We start from the raw sequence: 24,964 nt of genomic DNA, 5'->3' as shown, positions 1-24,964 counted from the left end.
ATGTTGCTGATTTAGTTGTTACTTCTTGACCCCTTCCTTCCTTCCTAAATTCTGGGACATGATTTCCTTCATATAATGTCCACGTGATGTAAAATATGCTGCTTCTAAGGAAGCATTTGACACTCCAGTTAGCAAGGCATTAATGCTTTTGGGATCAATGATTCCATCTTACCTTGGGAAGTGGAGCATCCATCAGCAATAAGTGGGTCAACATAAGATCATCTTTCTTCTTCATGGATGCTCCGTATTGGAACAGAATATCTTTTGTGCAGTCTGTAGTGTATCGAAAATTGCATTGTGCATTTTGTCTATTTGAGGCTACCATACACACATGTACCAGCAGAGGGTGTCTGCTAGGAAGAGTAAAATAACAAACAAGGATCCATGTTTAACCATGTGTGCGGTTCTAATTCTAAATGTCTCTGGCTGAATATATAACTTCACACAGCCTATCCTGCATGGCCTCCCGCCAATGACCTTTATCTTCTTCAAAGCCATTTTGTTGGGTGGGATTCCCACTGGGAAACCCAAGATGGCAGTAATGACATTGCAGCAAAAAAAAGATGCCAATTGGCATGAAGATGCATGAGAATTGAAGTGCCAAAGGGAAGCAAAATAAGAAAAATCATTCAAAAGTGCCAAAACGATCCACTTAGAATTTATAATGTTCTTTCCTCTTCATGATTTTAAACTGTCATCGAGCAACTCTGGAAAATCTTTATGTTGGGCTTCCTGCAAAGTGGAGGTGTAGAAAATGATGTGCAAGCCTAACTCCGTGCCCCTGTCCCCACCCCCACCCATCCCCAAATTAACATTAAGACATATTGAAGGTGGATCTTTGTGATACTGCCTGTCTTGTTTATTGAAAAATACTTTGGGTCCTGAACCAACTCAAATCCGATGACGTGGGATTTTGCACACAGTTCCCTGCACTCGGCCACAATGACACAATCCCAGAACCAGGAGGAAGATCCATCTTGCCTTGTAGCCTTGCCAATATTTTGTCAATATCTTGCCCATCCACCTGCATATCCATCCGTGTAGAAAAGGGTGGCTGAATTTCATGCTCCGAGATCAGGACTGCTTTTGCCATCCGCCCCAAGCCTGTCTGAAATCGGATGTGGTGAAGTCGGGCCATAAACCTGACATCAGGTCGCCGATTCCCCATAATATGGAAGTCAGCAGCCCACCTGCTATTCTTGAAAAAATAATCAAAGGGCAACTGATCTTGCTGGCAAGCCCAATTGACCCGAGCCAAACACCATAATGCAATGGATGCATGGGAAGCACGTTTGGTGGGAGTATTGGTTTTCAACATGAAGTGCTGCAAGCAGGACTGTGGTTGACTTTACAGGAACAGGTCAGGGAGGCTTTGGTATTGCGGTCATATTTATTTTTATTTTTATTTAAAACTCCATTCATCCATTTCCTGAGGTGGAAATGCTGCCCCCATCAGAAGCTCACTTAGAAGTGTCCCCGGTTGTGGCAGCAGCCGCCGCCCCTATGGTGTCACGAGGCCCATCTGTTTCTTCCTGCTTTCCTAAGAGGAACCAGGACCTGGATGTGACTCCAAACTCCTCATCCCCCTCTCGCCCTGGTGCTGGGCACCTGAGCTTAGAGACAGGATGATGGAGTGTGGGTCCATACCCATCGGTGAGCTACCTGGGTCTGGCCCTCTATGACAGCCACTAGTCTCTCAATGGTGGAAGCTATGCATTCTGTCGAGTGGCTGGTTGCAGAGCTCATGGCCTGCAGGTACTCTTCCATTGCTCGTGCCAGTGCATGCAACCCCTCTGGAACCTCTGCCACATCTCCATACCTTGCAACGTACATCCAGCATCTGCTGCCTGACAGGCGACCCCAGAGGCTCGCTATCAGCCTGAGGCTTAGTATGCAGGTTGCCTCCAACACTCCTCCGAGTGCCAGGGGTCTGCTCCATCTCAGTGCCCAACAGCTGGCCTTGCCACTGTGATGTGCCCGCACCAGTGTATGGATCCCTTAGAAGTGACTCCTGCACGTCCGTCGAGGTGCGTGTATCTGTGTTGGTGCTGATGGGGATCAAGGGTGTGATGCTGCACCCTCTGAGGCTCCTGGGGGGTTAGTGAGGGTCCCTCAGAGCTTGTGCAGCTGACGTTTGTCCTGTGGTCACTTCGCTAGATCAAAATCCTGGAACTCTCTCTATCAGCACTGTGGGAGTACCTACACCAGGGACTGCAACGGTTCAAGAAGGCAGCTCACCACCACCTTCTCAAGGACAGTTAGGGATGGGCAATAAATGCTGGCCCAGCCAGCGATGCCCACATCCCATGAATGAATAAGGGAAAAATAGGATTAAAGTCAAAAAATAATCCAGAAAGGTTTCCTGGCAGTAAGCTTTGCAAGGATGGGGTGCAATCTCTCAGAAGGCTGAATCAATTGAGATATTTTCAATGGCAATACGTGAGGCTGTAAGGGTTCGGGGGGGGGAAACGGCAGGGAATTGGGATAGCAAGATAGGTCATTTTAAGTAAGAAAATGGTAAAGCAGGGCTGTACTCCTATCGGTCTCTGTCTCTAGAAATCTGTTTGTATGATTATCAATGGAAGGAGCCAAATTTCCTGGTGTGAACTGTTTGTTTTCAGGATGGCAAACTTTGAGACACTCGATCTGGCATTTTCCAAAAAGGACTATGGAGATGATAGCGGATTGGCCGTATACACAGCAGATGCTATCGACTCCTCTGTAAAATGGGAGGATATTGACTGGCTGAGACAGCTGACCAAGCTGCCCATTGTTCTCAAAGGCATCTTGAGGGGTAAGTAGCTTGTCTAAAGTCACTCTTTACTTCAGGTGCTGCACGCAGCAAGTTCCACTTGAGCCCAATTAGCTTTGCCCCCTGCCAAAGGAGACTCTTGATGAGCTGGAATGCCTCTTAAGACATAAGGCATAGGAGCAGAAATTAGGCCATTCGGCCCATCAAGTATGCTCCACCATTCAATCATGGCTGATAAGTTTCTCAACCTCATTCTCCTGCCTTCTCCCCGTAACCTTTGATCCCCTTACCAATCAAGAACCTATCTATCTTGGTCTTAAATATACTTAATGACCTGGCCTCCACAGCCTTCTGTGGCAATGAATTCCATAGATTCACCACTCTCTGGCTAAAGAAGTTTCTCCTCATCTCTATTCTAAAAGGTCTTCCCTTTACTCTGAGGCTGTGCCCTCGGGTTCTAGTCTCTCCTACTAATGGAAACATCTTCCCCACGTCCACTCTATCCAGGCCTTTCAGTATTTCTGTAAGTTTCAATCAGATCCCCCCTCATCCTTCTAAACTCCATCGAGTATAGACCCAGAGTCCTCAAACATTTTGTGGTGTTTTACTCACCTCTGCAAACAAACACTGGTTTGCACGATGCGCAACGATAAAATCATTTACTCTCCCTGGTCCCCCAGCTGCTGAGTCTAATGAAAGTCCTCCTAGTTAGTACACGGTCCATCTTAAAAGCTGGAGTGAGGGCCTCCTGTTGTCCCTCTGTGGGTGAGTGAGAGTAACAGTGAACAAAGGATCATGGGCAGGATTTGGGGCGGGGACCCTGATACTGGGGTCAAATGGAGGTCAGGACCCTGACTGTGTGGGAAACAGACCCCTAATTTCCCCAGATTGGCCAATTCATACGAGCATACAAACATATGAACATACGATGAACATATGAAATAGGAGCAGAAGTAGGCCATTCGGCCCATTGAGCCTGCACCGCCATTCAATAAGATCATGGCTGATCTGTTTGTATTACTAATTCCACATTCCTATCTACCCTGATAATCTTTGATTCGCTTGCCTAACAGGAATCTATCTACCTGTCTCTTAAGGATATTCAATGACCCCACCTCCACCGCCTTCTCAGGCATAGAGATCCAAAGTCGCACAACCCTCTGAGAGAAGAAAATTCTCCTCAATTCTGTCCCAAAAGGACGCCCCCTAATCTTAAAAATTCATGGTCAGAGGGCAGGCTCACTGTCCAATTAAGGACAAGCGGGGCAGGCTCTCCAGCTAGAGGGCCAACAGGAGGCCCTCGCTCCAGCTTTTAAGGCGATGAAACCTGTGATTCAGGAGAGAGAGAGAAAGAGAGGGAGAGCACTTCCATTTTGAAGTGCCCTCTGTGCAACTTTTAAATTAAAACATAACTTCAGCAGCTGGGCCTGTGGAAGGAGAAGTCCTTCTTCACAGGGCCAGCCTGTGGCTGCAGGGTGTGCAGGCAGATGGGGAGGGCCTCAAAGCCTGCCTGGAATGCTGGCCTCCTAGTCTGCTGTGCTGGGAGGCCTCCTCCACTCAGCTAGCCTAGTCCCCGTTGCCATGGTGGCCCTCAGCTGACTGGAAAACTCCAGTCGGCCTCTGTAAATGGCCAACTAAGGCCAGTTAGCTTAATTGGCTATCTGCTGCTTGCAGGCAGGTAACCCTTCCGGCCCCCATCTTGACAGTGTAGGAAATAGTTTATACATTGAAGGACAAACTATTCTGGAATGAAAAGGGAAGCATGATATTGATGCAAAAAGCACGTGTTGTAGAGAAAGTCTCATAATCCATCTTAGTTTGGAATTTTATTATTCTTTAACAAATTCAGCAATCAATCATGTTCATTTGACATGTGAAGTAATTAAATTAAATACACATTATTACTGTAATCATATTAATAACTTAAAACGATACAAAAACATTTCAGTGGAAGGGTTTCTTAATTAAGATAAATGGAGGTATCACAGTACAAGGTAACCTGACTGACACTCTGGATATGAAACCATACCACCTATCGTCAAGAAGACCTCTTTCAGAGCATGGAGAAGAAAGCTAGTATAAGCAAGGGACCGTGAAAGTGTAAAGATGAAGGCTCTTTCGCAGTATTTGACGTGCTTGGTGAAACTTACACTCCCGCAGTTTATTCAGTCACTCCTGAATGTTTGTACAGATGCTGTTGTTTTATTTTCACTAGAAGCTATTTTAGCCAATGTTACTAACTGCCAGGTCTTTGTAATTTTAGCTGATGATGCCAGAGAGGCGGTTAAGCATGGAATTGTTGGGATACTTGTATCAAATCATGGAGCGAGGCAATTGGATTGTGTACCAGCAACTGTGAGTTAAACCCCCAACCTACATCCAATATATTACAGCCGTTCGGACATGTAATAAAGGGGCTCTGGGTTTTGTTGTGGCTAACATTTGATGCTAGGCCCTTTAGGATTCTGGGCATTAACACAATGCAGCCGATAATGCCCACAGCGGGCAGAATGTATTACCAGATGCCAAACCTGAGTTCTACAATGCATCTGAGATGTCTACAGTACATCAATGGGGGGGGAGGGGGCACTGTAAATGACCCTGAAAGGCTGTGCACGAGATATGTGCAAGACTCAAGCTCCACCTTCAGTGACAATAGGATAGCTACTCCATAATATAGCTGAACCACCATATGTTCCAGCCACATGTTTTTATTTGTTCACGGGATGTGGACGTCAATGGAAGAGCCAGCATTTGTTGCTCATCCCTAATTGCTCTTGAGACGGTGGTGGTGAGCTGCCTTCTTGAACCACTGCAGTCCCTGTGGTGTAGGTACACCCACAGTGCTGTTAGGGAGGGCGTTCCAGGACTTTGACCCAGCGACAGTGAAGCAATGATGATATAGTTCCAAGTCAGGATGATGAGTGACTTGAGGGAAATTTGTAGCTGACCGGTGTTCCCTTATGCCTGCTGCCTTTGTCCTTCTAGGTGGTAGAAATCAAAGGTTTTGAAGGTACTGTTGAGGGAGCCTTGGTGTGATGCTACATTCCATCTTGTAGGATCTGGCATGTGCTAATGATGGAGGGAGTGAATGTTTAAGTTGGTGGATGGGGTGCCAGTCAAGTAGGCTGCTGTGTTCTGTGTGGTATCGAGCCTCTTCAGGAGCTGCATTCACTCACACCTGTGGCGAATATTCCACCAGACTTCTGACCTGTGCCTTAAAAATGGTGGACAGGCTTTGGGGAGTCAGGAGGTGAGTTACTCGCCAGAGACCTGCTCCTGCAGCCTCAGTATTTATATGGCTGATCCCGTTCCATTTATGGTCAATGGTATCCCCCAGAATGTTGATAGTGAGGGAATTGACACAAAGGGAGTTCCCGCATTAAATTTCCTGGCCACACTGCCCTAGTAGCCCCAGTACTCTCTCTCCTCTCCCCATCCCAATATCTTATCCTCCTTAGAGCAGAGGAAGTTAAGAGGAGTGGGAAATGCTGCAGTTAGTTTGTGTGTATAAGCTCCCACAAACAGCAATGTAATAATGACCAGATAAATCTGTGTTTTTTTAGTGATGTTGATTGAGGAATAAATATTGGCCTGGAATCCAGGAATAGCTCTTTTACACTTCTTTGAAATAATGCTGTGGGATATGTTATATCCATCTGAGAGCAGATTCGTCTATCGTCTTATCCAAAAGATCACACATCTGACAGTGCAGCACCCTCTTGGTAGTGCATTGGAGTATCAGCCTCGACTTATGTGTTCAAATCTCTGGAGTGGGATCTGAATCCATGACCTGCTGACTCAGAGGCAAGACGGTGTTGTGTTATTATAACAATATAATATATATATATGTATATTTTAAAATTTTTTCATGGGATGTGGGCATCGCTGGCTAGGCCAATATTCATTGCCCCATCCCTAATTGCCCTTGTTCAGAGAGTATTTAAGAGTCAACCATATTGCTGTGGATCTGGAGTCACCTGTAGGCAGACCAGGTAAGGATGGCAGATTTCCTCCCCTAAAGGATATTAGTGAGCCAGATGGATTTTTACAACAATCAGCAATGGTTTCATGGTCATCATCAGACTTTGAATTCTAGATTCTTTATAATTGAATTCAAATTTCACCATCTGTCATGGTGGGATTTAAACCCAGGTCCCCAAAGCATTACCCTGGGGTCTCTGAAATACTAGTTAGTGACAATACCACTATGCCACCACCAATATATTGCATAGTTACTGTGCAAGAGACAAGGCACCAATCACTCATAAGGGATTGGCTAAACACGTTGTCCATTCGTTTATTGAAACTAGGAACATGAGAACAGATATACATCGGTATGAAGCCTGAAGACATCAGAGCTGTGTGCATGTGGCTCTGCTCATAGCAAAAGTGAAACTAAGACTGGGTGACATGAACATTTCTCTTCTAATGATGTCCCTTAAAAAGCATATTACAACTGAGAGTGCCACGGCTAACACAGTTTACTATAATAAGCTCTAAATTTACAGCTCAAGAATTTAAATAAACACCCTGTGTCATGCTTGTCTCCATCTCCGCTCAGATTGATGCCCTTGCTGAGATCACTGAAGCTGTAGAAGGGAGGGTTGAAGTCTTCTTGGATGGTGGAGTGCGGAAGGGCACCGATGTGCTGAAAGCTCTTGCTTTGGGCGCCAAGGCTGTGTTTTTGGGAAGACCAATTCTCTGGGGGTTGGCATACCAGGTAAAGAGGGGGTGGTTCAAATCCAGGACATCCCTGCTGTATAGTTGGAAAGCTTTCACCCCACTATTATCACTGAGCCCCCTGTCCTAAATCCTGGGAGGCTGGGGCTCGGTAGGGGGCTTGTGTCATTTTCAGTGCTCCCTGGGCATCTTGTCATATGAGGAACTTGGAAATCTGCAGTGGCACTGAACCATCCAGTGGCTGAGAAAGAGCGTCTCAGCCTGGTCCAACTGGATAAAGGATAACTCCTGCAGCTGAAACAATTCTTCCCTTATTTGCTGATTAATGGAACTAGATTTCCCTGTGTCCTCCTGTTGGGATATTTAATAATTTCATTCATATAGCATTTTTCACATCCTCAATTTTTTGAAGTGTTGTGACTGTTGTAATGTAGGAAATGCTGCCAACTTTGCACACAGCAAGATCCCACAAATAGCCAGATAATCAGATTTTGTGATATTTATTGTAAGATAAGCATTCAAAATAGTACCAAGGAATCTTTTATGTCCACCTGAGATGGGAGACGGCTCCTTAGTTTAACATCTCGCCTGAAAGACAGCACTTCCAATAGTGCAACACTCCCTCAGTTGGAGTATCAGTTTGATTTTTGCTCTTGGATCTCCAAGAAGCTACAGCCTTCTGACTGAGAAGTGAGAGTGCTACCAACTGAATCACGGCTGACACAAAAGCAGAAAAATTTTGGGGCCTGCATGAATTACCATAAAATGATGTCAATGTTCTTGAATCACACTTTTCTTGAGACAATAGGGAGAAGAAGGAGTTTGTGATGTGCTGCAGATGTTAAAGGAAGAATTCAAGCTAGCATTGGCTCTCGCAGGTTAGTGGCTTCCGAATAGTTATCTTGGCATTAAGAATATTTACATAACACTGTGAATCATATTCTGCTAAAGAGTGAAAATGTCTACAACATTATTAGTCCAACTATCCGTCAACCAGCTCTGTCTGTTCTTCAGTTTCCTTCCTCTCGTTTGTTATCTGGATTAGTTTGATTTTTCCCTGTTTCAGTTATCCTCTTTCCTTCCCCACTGTCATTCAATTATCGAACAACTTACCAAGGACTGGGTCTATTTACCAGCTGCTTCCCATTTCCAGCTATCAGTTGAACTCCGCCTAGAATCTGCCAGATATGACTCACCTTGTTTCTTTCTTTTTATTTTGAAATTGTGAAAATTCCCCATGTCGAGGTAAGGGTTTTGGGCCTGCTTCAAATCATCATGGTGACGCAGAGCTCTATGTTTGTTGGCAAGAGGCATGGTCTTGCTGACTCTGGAGTTCTGTAACAAGAAATGGATGCACGTTGAGTAAGTGCTCCTAATTAGTAGTGACCTCCCTGCTACATAGGCAATGCACGGCGTATTTCATAATCCTGCACACATGCCGAGTGAGATGTCCACAGTTAAGTTGTGTGGTTACTGTTGGGAAAGCATTGTCATCTCTTTCAAAATGTATGTCACCGACACAATGTTGGACCTTGGGACATAGGAATAGGAGTGGGCCTTTCAGCATTTTGAGTCTGTCCTGCCCCTTCAGTTAGATCCTGGTTTACCTGTATCTTAACTCCGTGTACCAGCCTTGATTTCAAAATCCTTAATAAACTCGCCTAACAAAAATCTATCAATATCAGTTTTAATAATGAGCAGGTATTATGCAGCCAATTGCTGCGAAAGGATTTGCTATGTGAAGCCTCTTTAAAATTCCAGTATGTGTGTCCTTCTGCAATGCTGCCAGGGACATTACTCTGAGGAACTTCTGCAGCATATCCTAGGGCTGAGCTGATTGGCCTTCAGCACCCACAACCATCTTCCTTTGTATGACTCAAACCAGTGGAGAGCTTCCACCTCTCAATTCCCATTGACTCCAATTTTGTTACGTCTCCTTGTCAAATGCTGCCTTGATGTCAAGGGCAGTCGCTCTCACCTCCCCTCTTGAGTCAGCTCTTTTGTCCATGGTTGAACCAAATTGCAATGAGTTCAGGAGCTGAGTGGTCCTGGCAGAACCCAGACTGAGCATCAGTGAGCAGTTTATTGCTGTGTAAGTGGCATTTGTTAGTGCTGTTGAGGACCCCTTCCGTCACGTTGAGAGGAGGCTGATTGGTTGGTAATTGGCCAGATTGGATTTGTCATGCTTTTTGTGGACTGAACATACCTGGGCAATTTTTCACATTGTTGAGTAGATGCGGCTAGTTCTGGAGCATAAGTCTTCAGTACTATTGCCGGAATGTTGTCAGGGTCTATAGCCTTTGCAGTATCCAGTACCTTCAGCTGCTTCTTTTTATCTTGTGGAGTGAATTTAATTGGCTGAAGGAGGAGGCCAAGATGGATCATCCGTTTGGCACTTCTGACTGAAGATTGCTGAAAGTGCTTCAACCTTATCTTTCTCACTGATGCGCTGGGCACCCCATCTTTGAGGATGGGGATATTTGTGGAGCCTCCTCCTCCAGTGAGTTGTTTAATTGTCCACCACCATTCACGACTAAATGTGGCAGGACTGCAGAGCTTAGATCTGATCCGTTGGTTGTGAGATTGCTTAGCAGCTCTGTCCATTGCATGCTGCTTCTGCTGTTTGGCACGCAAGTAATCCTGCATTGTAACTTTACAAGGTTGCGCTTCAATTATAGGCATACCTGGTGCTTTTCCTGGCCTCCTGTACCCTTCGTTCAACCAGGGTTGAACCCTTTTCTTGAAGGTAATGGTAGAGTGAGGGATATGCTGGGCCATGAGGTTACAGATTGAGATTGTATACCATTCCGCTGCTGCTGATGGCCTATAGTGCCTCATGGATGCCCAGTTTTGAGCTGCTGGATCTGTTCTAAATCTATCCCATTTAGCACAGTGGCAGTATCACACAACATGTTGGAGGGTATGTTCAGTGAGAAGGTGGGACTGCGCGATGGTCACTCCTTCTGTCATGGACAGTTGCATCTATGACAAGTAGATTGTTGAGGACGAGGTCTAGTAGGTTCTTCCCTCATTATGGTTCCTTCATCAACAGCCACAGGCCCAATGTGGCAGATACGTCCATCAGGACTTGGGTGTAGTGGAGCCACTTTTGGTGATGGATTTTGAAGTCCCGTCATGTATACTTAGGGCAGTTATTTGGTACGGGACACTAGAATAAATCGTTACCTTGCTACCTTTCTTGTCCTGTTCTGCATTTGTAACCAGGTTCACTGGGTATTGGTGTCAGTGTTCTTCATTGTGACCCATCCATGATAATGTTTGTCACACCAGACATTTTTAGTTGGAACATGCCTTTCACTGCCAAAGAGAACAATCCTTGTTTCTTCACTTTGTCCAACATGCCTTCCAGTGTAGCATCTGTGAGTGTGGCACACACGGGCAAGGATCCTCCATTGTGCTGGAATGTGACAACTCTAAACCTCAACATTGGCAACAAATGACCACTTGAGTGCAAGCAAAGCTAGCTTTTAGATTGTACTGTTCCTACCTGGTCTGCAAATGCTCAGGCAGTTCTAGAATTGCTTGAAAACATAACGACAGTCAACTTTTTCTGACCTAAGTTTTTTTTTAAACCTCTTTTTTTCATTTTGGGCAATGTTACACATGGCTATCACAAATTTTCATCCATTCTATAAAGTGTTGCAATTCCAGTAAAGTGCTGAATAATGGGAGCATGTTAAGGCACTCAAGCAAATGATTCCAATGCATGAAACAGAAATAGTAAATCAGGTTTTGTTCATTCTGCATTTCCTTCATCTTCTTTTGAAATAGTGTACTCCACAGTTGGATTGGCCTGTCATGACTATCAGAGAATTTCCTGTAATGGCTTCTCTTCTGTGCCATCAGGCCTGGAGTCCCATGATGATCTTTCCTTCCTCCCTTTCCTAAATCTCAGGTGGCCCAGAGTGATAATCTCTGAAGACATGATGCTCAAACCATTATCAGTTGAATTGCTATCTCAGCACAGCCTCTCTTGACATCTTCGCTCTGGCTTTGTTGTCAGGCTGCTAGTCCGACATCCAATCCCGGATGAGCCGCAATTTCCTTCAGAAGACCAAAGCTGTTGTCTTCAGACTCGGTCTCTGCTCCCCTCTCCTGCCACAAACGCAGCCACCAATTCCAAACATCCTTCTGGGTCACTGAGCCACAGTGTCGTATTTGAGCCTGAGCTTGAATTTCTGACCCGTTATCTTCTCCATCACAACGACTGCCCACCCACTTTCCGAGCATTGTCTGTCTCTTCTCCTGCCTCGGCCCATGTAGCTGAGATGAATTTGGCCAATCCACTGTTGGTGGATTGGGTGCCACCATTGGACCTTATAGGCATTGGTAATCCATCTTAACCATACCACTGCACTTACCCCACCTGCAATCCCTCAACTTGGAAGGAGCTGTTGGGGTCAAGGCTTGGTCATACTTATCACCTTAAACTGTACAAATAAGCAGATACCTTGTTTAATTTGTGATCTTGATTTCAGACAGAGTGAAAGAAGCCCGATAGTAAGCAAGGAAAGGAAATGATTGAGTGATGACGGAACAGTTTGAACAGTGGTTGTAAGCATCATCAAGTCGGGATCTCACTGGTGTTTCAGCTTGGATCACCACTTTGAGACAGAATTGAAGGCTGTATTATGGCTGCTGAGTGTAGTCTTAACATGTTATTGTGCATGTGAGCTGGCATCATTCACTGGAGCCTGGTACCCGCAGTTAAGGTGCAGCCACATTCTGTACCAGCCATTTCAACATCGCTGTCTGTTTTGGCTTGTTGTAGCTCCCAACATATTCTCTCTGTTATTTCATTCTAATGCAGTGACGCCAGCGTTGGTAATTATGTTTGCAAGTGTCCACTTGAGTCTCTTGTCAGTGATTAATGTTCCTTTTGTGTTTCCGAGTCTTCTTGGCTTTACAGATGCCACTGTTTGTGTCAGTCATCTAGGAAATAGGTATATTTTTAAAGTACAAAACAGAATGGTTGCCGTGTTACTATGGTTACTTCCTCATGCCCTGTTGCTGTTCCTTCTAGTGCTGTTGTGTGAGGACAGAAAAAAAAATCACCCCCACCAAACCCCATGAAGAAAGCAGCAAACTATTCATGGATAAATGGGCTGTACATTTGTTCTTTTTCATTCATGGGATGTGGGCATCATTGGCAAGGCCAGCATTTGTTTCCCATCCCTAATTGCACTTGAACTGCGTGGCTTGCTAGGACATTTCAGAGGGCAGTTAAGGGTCAGCCACATTGTTATGGTTCACGATCATATGTAGGCCAGGCCAGGTAAAGACAGCAGATTTCCTTCCCCAAAGGATATTAGTGAACCCAATGGGTTTTTACAACAACTGGTAGTTTCATACGAACATATGAACATACGAATTAGGGGCAGGATTGGCCACTCCATCCTCGAACCTGCTCTGCCATTCAATAAGATCATGACTGATCAGAATGCAACCTCAACCCCACATTGCTGCAAGTCACCTTTCACCCCCTTGTTAATCAAGAATCTGTTTAGCTCTGCCTTAACAATATTCAAAGACTCTGCTTCCACTATCTTTTGAGGAACAGAGTTCAAAAGACTCATTATCCTGTGGGAGAAATAAATTATCCTCACCTCTGTCTTAAATGAGTGACCCCTTAGTTTTAAACAGTGACCCCCAGTTCTAGATTCTCCCACAAGAGGAAGCATCCTCTCCACATCCACCCTGTCAAGACCCCTCAGGATCTTAAAGATTTCAATGAAGTTGCCTCTTACTCTTCTAAATTCCAGTGTACACAATCCTAACCTGTCCAACCTTTCCTCATTAGGCAACCCGCCCATTCCTGGTATTAGTCTAGTAAATCTTTTCTGAACTGCTTCTGATGCACTTACATCTTTCTGTAAATAAGGAGACCATTACTTTACACAATACTCCAGATGTGGTCTCACCAATGCCCTGTACAACTGAAGCATAACCTCCTTACTTTGTAATCAATTCTCTTCACAATAAATGATAACATTCTATTAGCTTTCCGAATTACCTGCTGTACCTGATGCTAAACTTCTGTGATTCATGCACTAAGACGCCCAGAACACTCTGAATCTCACAGCTCTGCAATCTCTCACCATTCAGATAATAAGCTTTCTTTTTATTCTTCCTGCCAAAATAAACAATTTCACATTTGCCCACATTTGCCAGATCTCCACTCATTTAACCTATCTACATCACTTTGTAGCCTCCTTATGTCCTCTTCACAATTTACTTTCCTACCTATGTTGGTGTCGTTAGTAAATTTAGCCGTCATTCCTTCAGTCCCTTCAACAAAGTCATTTATATAAATTGTAAAAAGTTGAGGCCCCAGCACTGATCCCTGTGTCACACCACTCGTCACATCCTGCCAACCAGAGAAAGATTCATTTATGCCTACTCTGTTTCCTGTTAGCTAGCCAATCTACTATCCATGCCAATACCTTACTCCTACACCATGAGTCCTTATTTTCTGCAATAACTTTGATGTGGCATTTTATTAAATGCCTTCTGGAAATCTAAGTGTAGTACATCCACCAATTCCCCTTTATACCCAACCCATTTGACTCCTTCAAAGAACGCCAATAAATTTGTTAAACATGATTTCCCTTTTATTAAACCATGTTGACTCTGCCTGATTTCATTGAATTTTTCTAAGTGCCCTGCTATAACATCTATAATAGCTTCTAACATTTTCCCTGTGACAGATGTTAGGCTAACTGGCCTTTTGTTGCCTGCTTTCTGTCACCTTCCCTTTTTGAATAAAGGAGTTATATTTGCTATTTTCCAATCTAATGGAACCTTCCCCGAATCTAGGGAATTTTGGAAAATTAAAACCAGTGCATCAACCATCTCACTAGTCATTTCTTTCAAGACCTTAGGGTGAAAGACCTGGGGATTTGTCAGCCTGCAGCCCCAACAATTTGCTCAGTACCACTTTCCTGGTGATTGTAATTTTCCCAAGTTCCTCCCTCCCTTCTATTTCCTGATTTACAGCTATCTCCAAGATGTTATTTGTGTCCTCTATAGTGAAGACTGAAGCAAAATACCTGTTTAATTCGTCCACCATCTCCCTACCTTGCATTATCAATTTCCCAGATGCGTTCTCTATTGGACCATCACTCACTTTGTTAACTCTTTTCTTATTTAAATGGCTATAGAAACACTTACTATCTGTCTTTATATTAATAGCTAGCTTTCTCTCATGCTCTAATTTTTATCTCCTTATTAATCTTTTTGTCATTCTTTGCTGTTTTTTATATTCTTTCCAATCTTCTAATCTGCCACCCGCCTTTGTGTAATTATGTGCATTTTCTTTAAGTTTGATACTGTCTTTTAACTTTTTTAGTTAACCACGGATGATGGGCCCTCCCCTTGGAATTTTTATTTTTCATTGAAATGTATATGTTCTGTGTATTCTGAAATATCTCTTTAAATGTCTGTCACTGAATCTCTATTGACCTGTCCCTTAACCTCATTTGCCAGTTCACTTTAGCTAGGTCTGCTTTCATGCCCTCATAATTGCCCTTATTTAAGTTTAACATACTAGTCTTGGATATACTCGTTTCTCCCTCAAAATGAATGTAAAATTCAATCACGTTTTGATCGCTGCTACCTAGGGGTGCCTTCACTATGAGGTTATCAATGAATCCTATCTCATTGCTCAATACCAGGTCTAGTAAAGCCTGCTCTCTGGTTGGCTCTAGAATGTGCTGTTCTAAGAAATTATCCCGAAAACATTCTATGAACTCTTCATTTATGCTACCTTTGCCAATCTGATTTTTCCAGTCTGTATGTAACTTAAAATCCCCCATGATTATTGCTGTACTTTTCTGACAAGTTCCCATTATCTCTTCTTTTATACTCTGCCCTACTGTGCAGTTACAATTAGGGGGCCTGTACACCACTCCCACAAGTGGCTTCTTGCCTTTATCATTTCTTAGCTCAACCCAAAACACTTCTAACTCCTGGTTTCCTGAACTTAGGTCATCCCTTTAATGTGCTAATACCATATTATTAACAAGTCTAGCATATTATTTTAGATTTATTAATTAACTGAGGTTGAATTCTCCCAGATGTTCAGGTGGAGTTTAAACTCACTGGTGCATTCGGAGCATTAATCCTGGCCTCTGGAATACTAGTCCAGTGACACCTCCATTTTCATTCGCAAGGGGCTTTGAAATCTTGATCAGGGTCCAGGGGGAATCCAGGAAGATCGCTGGACTGGGGCATGGGAAATGGAATTCCTCACTGCCCATTTCACAGAGAGCCAGTTTGCGGTCGGAGAGTGGATCATCCTCCCCACCCTTCATGGCATTAGGGTTACGAATATCCTGAATTAGTTTGTGTAGTATAAAGCTCTGTCACATATGTTAATATAGTACTGGGTACAGTACTGCCCACAAAGTGATGTAAGAGAATACATGTCTTGCACCTAGGAGTCAATCTAGGGTTGGGCAGAGTTGTGAGTACAAACAAGCATGGAGACAGTTCCTAGCTTGAATTGTTTATTGCACATACGTACATAGTCCTTGTAGTTAATAAATACATACAGTTAACCTACTATGAAGACTTCATTAAGACCTACTTAATGGTATCCAACACCCTATAACAGTTTGTACCTTCAATTTTTCTTGATATAATCCAATAGGTGCATTAAAGAGATAATCACACGTGCATGGATCTTCTTTAAGTGAAGGACAATAGATACCAGACCTGTTTTTCTTCCCCCTCCTCTGAAGTACACTCCAGCTGATCTGACCCCAGCCAGGAAAGAAAGAACAATTTGCCTAAGGACATCCCAACGTGCTTTACAACCAAATAAGTTACTTTTCAAATAGTAGTTCCTGTTGTAATGTAGGAAACGCAGCAGCCAGTTTGCACACAGCAAACCTCCACAAACAGCAGTGAGATAATGTTCATGTTTTCTCCATGATGTTAGTTGAGGGACCAATCTCGGCCAGGACATGATGGGGGCAGGCTCCCTGCTCCATATGACAGGGAGGAATTGGTGGAAGGTATAAAAACCTGCTACCAGGCTTCATAAGGAAAGTATAGGCCCCTCCTTTCCTGGGCTCTCCCCACACTTCCCACAGAGATCAGGCTGAGCAACCCCCACCCTCCTTGATTCCAAGTCACCTGCTCTTCATCTGCCCGAAAACATTCAGCTGTCTCTTTCTGCCTCTTTGTGCCTGATAGGCACCAGACCGGCGGGGAATGCCAATGAGGCCTGGCTGTTACTATTGACCAGACCACACATGGGCAGTTTGCACTCCCCACCAAGAGTTAAAATTGCTCCTCTGGTGTCATAAATTTGTGCCTACATTTCCTCTGCTTTGTACGGCTAAGAAGATAGTGCTTCCAAACCAAAGTAATGGGCCCAACGCTAAATATTCTTTGCCATTGCTGGATAGGCCAGCATTCATTGCCCATCCCTAATTGCCTTTCAGAAGGAGGTGGTGAGCTGCCTTCTTGAATACAATTTAGTGACTTGGTAAGCCATTTCAGAGGACAGCAAAGGGTCAAGCACATTGTTGTGGGCCTGATGGTCAGAGCTGGTAAAGACAACACATTTTCTCCATGGAAGGACATTCACAAACTAGATGAGATTTTACGACAATCTGATAGATTTATAGTCACTATTACTGACACCAGCTTTTCTCACTTCATGATGGAACTTAAATTCCCCATTTATCATGGTGGGATTTATGCTGGAATTTTACCTGGAGTTGGTGACCCTGACCCCCCACAAGGCTGATACCCGGAACTGAGCTCACCTCTGCTTGACTGGGTGGCACGGCACCGATTTAACAGCCTTCAGGCCATTAACTGGCTCGAGGCAAGAGATTCACCCCCATTGGGGAGGAAGCCCCACCTCTAAGAGCTGCTGCCCAATCAAATGGCTGGCAGTCCTCCAGTTACAACAGCGTCGCTTTTTAATAAAATTCATTCCTGGGATGTGCTGGCTAGGCCCGCATTTATTGCCCATCCCTAATTGCCTTTGTTCAGAGGGCATTTAAGAGTCAACCACATTGCTGTGGATCACATGTAAGTCAGACCAGGTAAGGACGGCAGATTTCCTTCCCTAAAGGGCATTAGTGAACTAGGTGTGTTTTGACGAAAATCGGCAACGGGTTTTGTGGTTGTCTTTAGACTTTTAATTCCAAATTGTTATTGAATTCAAATGTCACCATCTGCCGCGGTGGGATTCAAACCCGGGTTCCCAGAGTGAAACCCTGGGTCTCAGGAATGGTCCATTGACAGTAACACAATGCCACCACCACCGCAGTGTCAGTCCTCGAAGAAGAGATGACAGGGACACAGACTTCAAGATTAGCCTGGGGTTTCCCTGGGGGCCTGTCAGACTGGCTCTGGTGAGGGGGTTGAGGGTCCAGGTTCATCAGGGAAGGACTCCTCTCACCAACCCGGCAATGAAGCTACTTGGCCCTAGCACCCTCCACCTGCAGGTCAAATCCCAGCGTCAGCCAGAGGAGGTCCCTAAGCAGCCATTTGTTGGCCATTTAAGGGCTTTAGTCAACCCACTGGAGTGACACAGTACACACCTCTTGTGTTGCTCAGATGAAATCACTGTGAAGACAAACACATTAAACTCATTGCACTCTCCTCATTTCACAGCCATGGATTTAAAGGCGAAATATAATTGTTTCAGGGTGTCGCAGTGTGGACGAAGTTGACAAGTCTCTTGTGAAAAAGAGTCCCTGGACAACATCCCGCATCTGAGGACACTCATTGTTAAGAGGACATGACAGAATCAGCAATAGGCGCTGCAGTCTGCTCAAACCATATTCGAGAAGTCTCCAAGAGAAAACTGGAGTCCGGACAGTAAATTAGCTTTGTCTGGAACTATTGTATTCATGAAAACAACAAACCACTTGTTAGTCCCTCAATGATATTATATCGATTTACTGCATGACACTGCTAAAAAATATGGTATATTTCTCTTAATAAACCTTAGCACATAATGTTGATTAAATTTGGGCAGTTGGATATTAATCTTTGTTAATTAGTCATTTCGATCACTGTGAGAGTTACTGCAATCATATATTTTAATGTTTCTGTAATAAAAAATTCTTTCGTTCATTCATTCACAGAATGTGGGTGTCGCTGACTAGGCCAGCATTTCCAGCCAATCTCTTACTGCCCTTGAGAAGGTGGTGGTGAGCTGCCTTCTTGAACCGCTGCAGGTCCATGTGGTGTAGGTACACCTGCAGTGCTGTTAGGGAGGGAGTTCCAAGATTTGGAACCAATGATGATGAAGGAACACCCAATTTACACATACACCCCAAGTTAGAATGGTGTGTGGCTTGGCTTGGAAGGGATATTGGGGGTGGTGATGTTCCCAGGCATTTGCTGCCCTTTCAGGGGAGAGCAGGTGATTGTTACATTTCAGAATGTTTCAGAATACACCATTGTAGCGTGGAACCAGCTGGAGTGAATCCAAAATAAAAAGACAAATGATAAGGTTGATGCAGGTCTTCAATCTTTTCAGATAGCCTGGGGTGGAAATAAGAGAGAAATTGAATTTATAGTGCACTTGTTGCATCTCTCATAAACAGAATGATTTGCTTTGTGAAGCTCCTATGATTAAGTCAGTAGATGCTTGAGCACAGCAATGAGATGAATGTGCAAGAGCTGTTTTTCTTGTAGTATTGGTTGAGGTAAATGCTGGCCAGTGGTCCAGGAGGACTCTCTGAAAACAGTGCCACTGGTTTTTATCATGTACTTCAGCCCCTTTGATAGGGCAGAGAGCACCTTGGTTTAACATCACATTCAAAGTCAAAGTTCCTATACGCTTAGAAACCAATGTCACCGCTGCATTGTTCTGAGGAAAATCAAACATTTAAAATATGCAACATAACCAGGTGAGTCCCAGAGGCAGAGCGACTGATTTCAGAATAATGGCAGAAGGGGAGGGAAACATGGAGAATCTGGCCAAGTGGAGTAGCTTCTTGTGGCCAGGGAGTGTGGTGAATGCAAATGCAGGTAGACACATCTTTTGGTTCTGACTAAGGTCATTGACCTGAAACATTAATCCTACCCTTCTCTCACCATGGATGCTGCTTGATCCACCCTGTGCTCCCAGCTGTCTTACATACTCTATGTCCTTTCTGCATTTTCATTGTATTGAAATCGTGACTCATAGATTCACAGAATGGTTACAGCATAGAAGGAGGCCATTCAGCTTGCCGTGTCTCTGCTGGCCCTCTAAAGGAGCAATTCACTGAATGCCACTGCCCTGCCTTCTCCCCGTAGCCCTGAATGTTCTTCCTTTGCAGATAATAATCCAATTCCCTCTTGAATGCCTTGATAGAACCTGCCTCTACCACACTCTCGGGCATCGCATTCCAGATCCTAACCACATGCTGTGTGTAAAAGTTTTACCTCATGCCACCATCACTTCTTTTGCCAATCATCTTAATTCTGTGCCCTCTGGTTCTCAATCTGTTTGCTAATGGGAACAGTTTCTAATATGTATGTTGTCCAGATCCTTCATGATCTTGATACCTCTATCAAACGTCCAGTCAAACTTTTCTTTTCCTGCTAAAAAAGTGATACTAGAACTGTGCATACAGTGCTGAGACAATGCACAACCTCAGTTTATTTGATGTGGTCTGATTCCACAGGCACTGGTGTCCCTCGTCCACCTGATCCAGCTGCCTAATCTCCATGTATGAACATAGAGAGTGAATCAGAAGCGAAGGGAATAATCACAGTTGAGGTTAATCTGTTCTCAACGGATATCCACATGCATCTTCCAGCAACCCCTCCATAACATCATTCCCATTGAGTCAGGGGTCACATTACATTGTGTTCAGTAAGAAGGTGATTTCAATTCAACCAAGTATTGTGGAGGTCATTATGGTGGAACATGAATTAATGTTAAAAGAACAAAGAACAAAGAAAAGTACAGCACAGGAACAGGGCCTTTGGCCCTCCAAGCCTGCACTGATCATATTGCTCGTCAACTAAAACATTTTGCACTTCCGGGGTCCATATCCCTCTATTTCCATCCTATTCAGGTATTTGTCAAGCTGCCTCTTAAACACCACTATCGTACCTGCTTCCACCACCTCCTCTGGCAGCGAATTCCAGACACTCACTACCCTCTGCGTAAAAAACTTGCCCCGCACATCTCCTCTATAGTTTTCTCCTCTCACCTTAAATCTATGTCCCCTAGTAATTGACTCTTCCACCATAGGAAAAAGCTTCTGATTATCTACTCTGTCCATGCCACTCATAATTTTGTAAACTTCTATCAAGACACCCCTTAATCTCTAGTGAGAACAATCCGAGTTTCTCTAACTTCTCCTCATAGTTAATAACCTCCAGACCAGGCAGCATCCTGGTAAACCTCCTCTGCATCCTCTCCAATGCCTCCATATCCTTCTGGTAATGTGGCGACCAGAATTGCATGCAATACTCCAAGTGTGGCCTAACCAAAGTGCTAAACAGCTGCAGCATGACTTCCCAGCTTTTATACTCAATACCCCTGCCAATGAAGGCAAGCATGTCATATGCCTTCCTGACTACCTTATCCACCTGTGTTGCCACTTTCAGTGACCTGTGGACGTGTACACCCAGATCCCTCTGTCTGTCAATGCACTTAAGGGTTCTGCTATTTACTGTATAATTCCTGCCTGTATTAGACCTTCCAAAATGCATTACCTCGCATTTGTCCGGATTAAACTCCATCTGCCATTTCTCCGCCCAACTCTCCAACCGATCTATATCCTGTTGTATCCTTTGACAATCCTCTTCACTTTCTGCAACTCCTCCAACATTGGTGTCGTCTGCAAACTTACTAATTAGCCCAGTTACATTTTCCTCCAAACCATTTATGTATACTACAAACAGCAAAGATCCCAGCATTGATCCCTGCAGAAATCCACTAGTCACATCTCTCCATTCAGCAAAGCACCCTTCCACTGCTACCCTCTGTCTTCTATGACTAAGCCAATTCTGTATCCATCTTGCCAGCTCACCTCTGATCCCGTGCGACTTTAATTTCTGTACCAGTCTGCCATGAGGGACCTTGTCAAAGGCCTTACTGAAATCCATGTATATAACATCCGCTGCCCTTCCATCATCAATCATCTTTGTCACTTCCTTAATTTGGCAAGCGAGCTCTCCCATTGCTACAGAACTTAGGAACATTTTAAATAGAAGCAGGAGGAGACATATGGCCCCTCAAGTTTGCTCTGCCATTCAGAACGATCTTGGGTGATCTTCTGCCTCAACTCCACTTTCCTGCCCACTCCCTATATCCCTTGATTCTCTGAGAGATCAAAAATCTGTCCACCTCAGTCTTGAATATACTCAATGATGGAGCATCCACAACCCTCTGGGGTAGAGAATTCCAAAGATTCACAAGCCTCTGGGTGAAGGAAAGTCTTAAAATGATTGATCTCTTATCCTGAGACTGTGCCCCTTTGTTCTAGATTTCCCAGCCAGGGGAAACAAACTGTTCACTGTCCACATTGAGACGGTGGCATAGTGGTAGTGTCACTGAGCTAGTGATCCAGAGGCTCACGCTAATGCTCTGGGACATGGGTGAAAATCCCAACGGCAGCTTGTGGAATTTAAATATAATTAATAAAATCTGGAATATAAAGCTAGTATTAGTAATGGCGATAATAACAACTATCATTGATTGTTGTAAAAACCCATCTGGTTCACTAATGCCCTTTAGGGAAGGAAATCTGCCTTTCTTACCTGGTCTGGCCTACATGTGATTCCAGGCCACAGCAACGTGGTTGACTCTTAACTGCCCTCTGAATTGGCCGAGCAAGCCCTAACAGAGAAGTTACCAGATGGGCTGCAGCGATACAAGAAGGCAGCTCACTGCCATCTACTCAAGGGCAATTAGAGATGGGTAACCAATGCTGGGCCTTGCCAGCGATGCCCACACCCCGTGAAAGAACCTTGCATGTTTCAATGAGTTCTGAATCTTGTACACTGTATGCTGGTTGGCAAGTCTCATGACACCCTGTTCTATCTCAAGATGGCCTCTCTCTTTGCCTGTATAAGTCCACTTAATGCTAGTCGAATGGGGCAAACCTATTGAACAGACCATCTACTGTCTGAAGCAGGACAGCATGGGCCAGGGATGAAGGCGATAAAGGAGGAAAACGAGTTCTAATTACGGTTGCCTGTGGCAACATTGTGAAGTTCAAAATAGTGAATGAATAAAAGCAATGCTCTCCAAGTTACAGAAACTTTATTTGTTTACCTATTAAAAAAATAAAGAAAATTGGTCTCCATTCAAACTCAAGTTTGACAAAAATCTGAATCTTTAAAGGAATGCTGCATTTTTGTAGCTTTGTTAAAAACAAACCTTCCTTCTGAATGATAATTGAATGTCTGCAGGATATTTGAATTACATTTTTCAAGGTAGACCAGCAGGCCTAATGGACTGTGAGGGATGAGAATTAGAAGTTGCAGTTAGCCAACAAGATGGGTTTTGAAAAGAAAAATAAAGACTTGCATTCCCATAGCACCTTTCACAACATCAGGACATCCCAAAATGTGTTATAGCCAATGAATTATTTTTAAAGAGACTAATACAGTAAATGCACTAGCCAACTTCTGCACAGTAAGTTCCAACAAACGGCATTGTTCTATTGACCAGTTCATTTGTTTGGGTAATATTAATTGAAGGGTAAATAATGGCCAGAGCCAGGGGTAGCTCTCCTGCTCCTCTTCATTGCGATGCCATGGGATCTTTGATGTCCACCCCCATAAGAGGCAAACATGGCCTCAGTTTTAAGTCTAATACAATAGATGGCACCTCTAAGAGTGCAGCACTCCCTCAGTATGGCACTGGAGTGTCAGCGTAGAATTTTGTGCTCAACCCTAAAGAGTGGAATTTGAATGCATAACTTCTGACTCAGAGGTAAGAAAGCTAGTGACTGAGCCATGGACATCACCTGAGGTTGAAAGCGAAGAGAATATTGAGGGCAGTGGGATAGTTAAAGACAGGAGTTCCAGAGTGTTAGAGGTGAGACAGCTCAAATCTCTTCCATCATCGGTGAGGTGAAGGGAAGAGGAAAATGGAGACAACGCTGGAATGTGAGAGCCAAAGGATACGGAAGATGCGATAGGATTTGAGATTGCAGGGATATGTTGGGGAAAGAACCTCTCACCATCATGGAGGAGGAATGGACATAATGATGTGGTTGAAAGTATCTGGATAAGAGCCTGGACACAAAAAGGATGCAGCATCCTAACATTGTGCTGTTCATTTGTTTTAGAACTGTCTCTGGATAGCAGTACTCAAGCTAGAGGGTATATATAAAAAAAAGGCAATGATATAGCTCAGTAACAGGGGACAGGTATTGGCTTGTCAAACCCTATCCACACCCACTGGAGGAGAGCATTTGTCAGCTTCATCAGACCATTCAATGTGTTCATGCTAGTGTGAAATCTGGTAACACCCAAAACGTAATGTCACAATGCTATTACATTGTCACCATTTGGATTGGTGCAGTCAGATAGACAGGAGTGAGCTCTCCCATTAACATCCTCAGAAACATTCCTTCTCACAACACTGGCACATTGGTATTCAATGCTCCTTTGAGCCTATTAACAGGTGGTATCAGGATCTTTTCTTTAATTCATTCATGGAATGTGGGCTTTGCTGGCTGGGCCAGCATTTATTGCCCATCCCTAGAAGCTCTTGAGAAGGTGTTGACGAGCTGCCTTCTTGAACCGCTGCAGTCCATGTGGTGTAGGTACACCCACAGTGCTGTTAGGGAGGGAGTTCCAGGATTTTGACCCAGCGACAGTGAAGGAACGGCGATATATTTCCAAGTCAGGATGGTGAGTGACTTGGAGGGGAACTTCCAGGTGGTGGTGATCCCATGGGAAAAATTTTTCCCTTGTTGGGGGGGAAGTATGGGAGTGGGCGTGGGTGGGTGAGCCTTGATCGGTGCCCCTAATCGGGGGCGCGCTGCCATTTTACATGGGCGGGCCAATTAAGGCCTGCCCAGCATGACATCTGCCAGGAAGTGCTATGCACTCCCTGTGCTGTTGGGGGCGGCGGGGGGTGGATTCTCTCGGCTGGGAGTGCACTCTTTCACGCATATGCACTGATCCCCCTGAGGCTAAGTGCTGTCTCAGGGAGATCAGCTCCAAATTAAAATTTGCAATAAAAATGATAGAAAAATTTCCCTGACATGTCCCCTCATGTGACACTGTTACACAAGTTGGGACATGTCCATAACTTTAACTGAAACCTTTATTAAAAATGTAAATACCCTCATGAAACCTCATCCCACCCGTGGATGAAGTTTGATGCTTTGTCTGAAGCCTGCCAGGGCTCCCGGCCTGCCCACCAACCTTAAAGTTGGATGGGCGGATCCAGTAATGATTTTGATTACTTTTTCAACGGCCTCAATAGGCCGTTGACAGGGCGGTGGGCGCACAGCTGACTCGGCTGCACCCCCGCCGACCTGAAAATGGAAATGACGTGGGGAGACATCGGGAGTT

General features: G+C 44.4%; 1 protein-coding gene across 1 annotated transcript in view; it reads left to right on the top strand.

Annotated features, from left to right (window-relative positions):
* The window catches only part of hao1 (hydroxyacid oxidase (glycolate oxidase) 1), a 48,977-nt gene extending 40,659 nt beyond the window's left edge, over positions 1 to 8,318 (top strand). Inside the window, exons 4-7 of the mRNA XM_041175928.1 lie at positions 2,622 to 2,794; positions 5,016 to 5,107; positions 7,317 to 7,475; positions 8,244 to 8,318. Coding sequence (XP_041031862.1) covers positions 2,622 to 2,794; positions 5,016 to 5,107; positions 7,317 to 7,475; positions 8,244 to 8,318 — 499 coding nt within the window. The remainder of the gene's footprint in view (positions 1 to 2,621; positions 2,795 to 5,015; positions 5,108 to 7,316; positions 7,476 to 8,243) is intronic.
* Positions 8,319 to 24,964: the final 16,646 nt, after the last annotated feature.

Source organism: Carcharodon carcharias, chromosome 2, assembly GCF_017639515.1.
Source record: "Carcharodon carcharias isolate sCarCar2 chromosome 2, sCarCar2.pri, whole genome shotgun sequence".
Taxonomy (NCBI): Eukaryota; Metazoa; Chordata; class Chondrichthyes; order Lamniformes; family Lamnidae; genus Carcharodon; species Carcharodon carcharias.
Note: the sequence above shows the minus strand (reverse complement) of the source record. Positions and strands in the feature narration are given on the sequence as shown.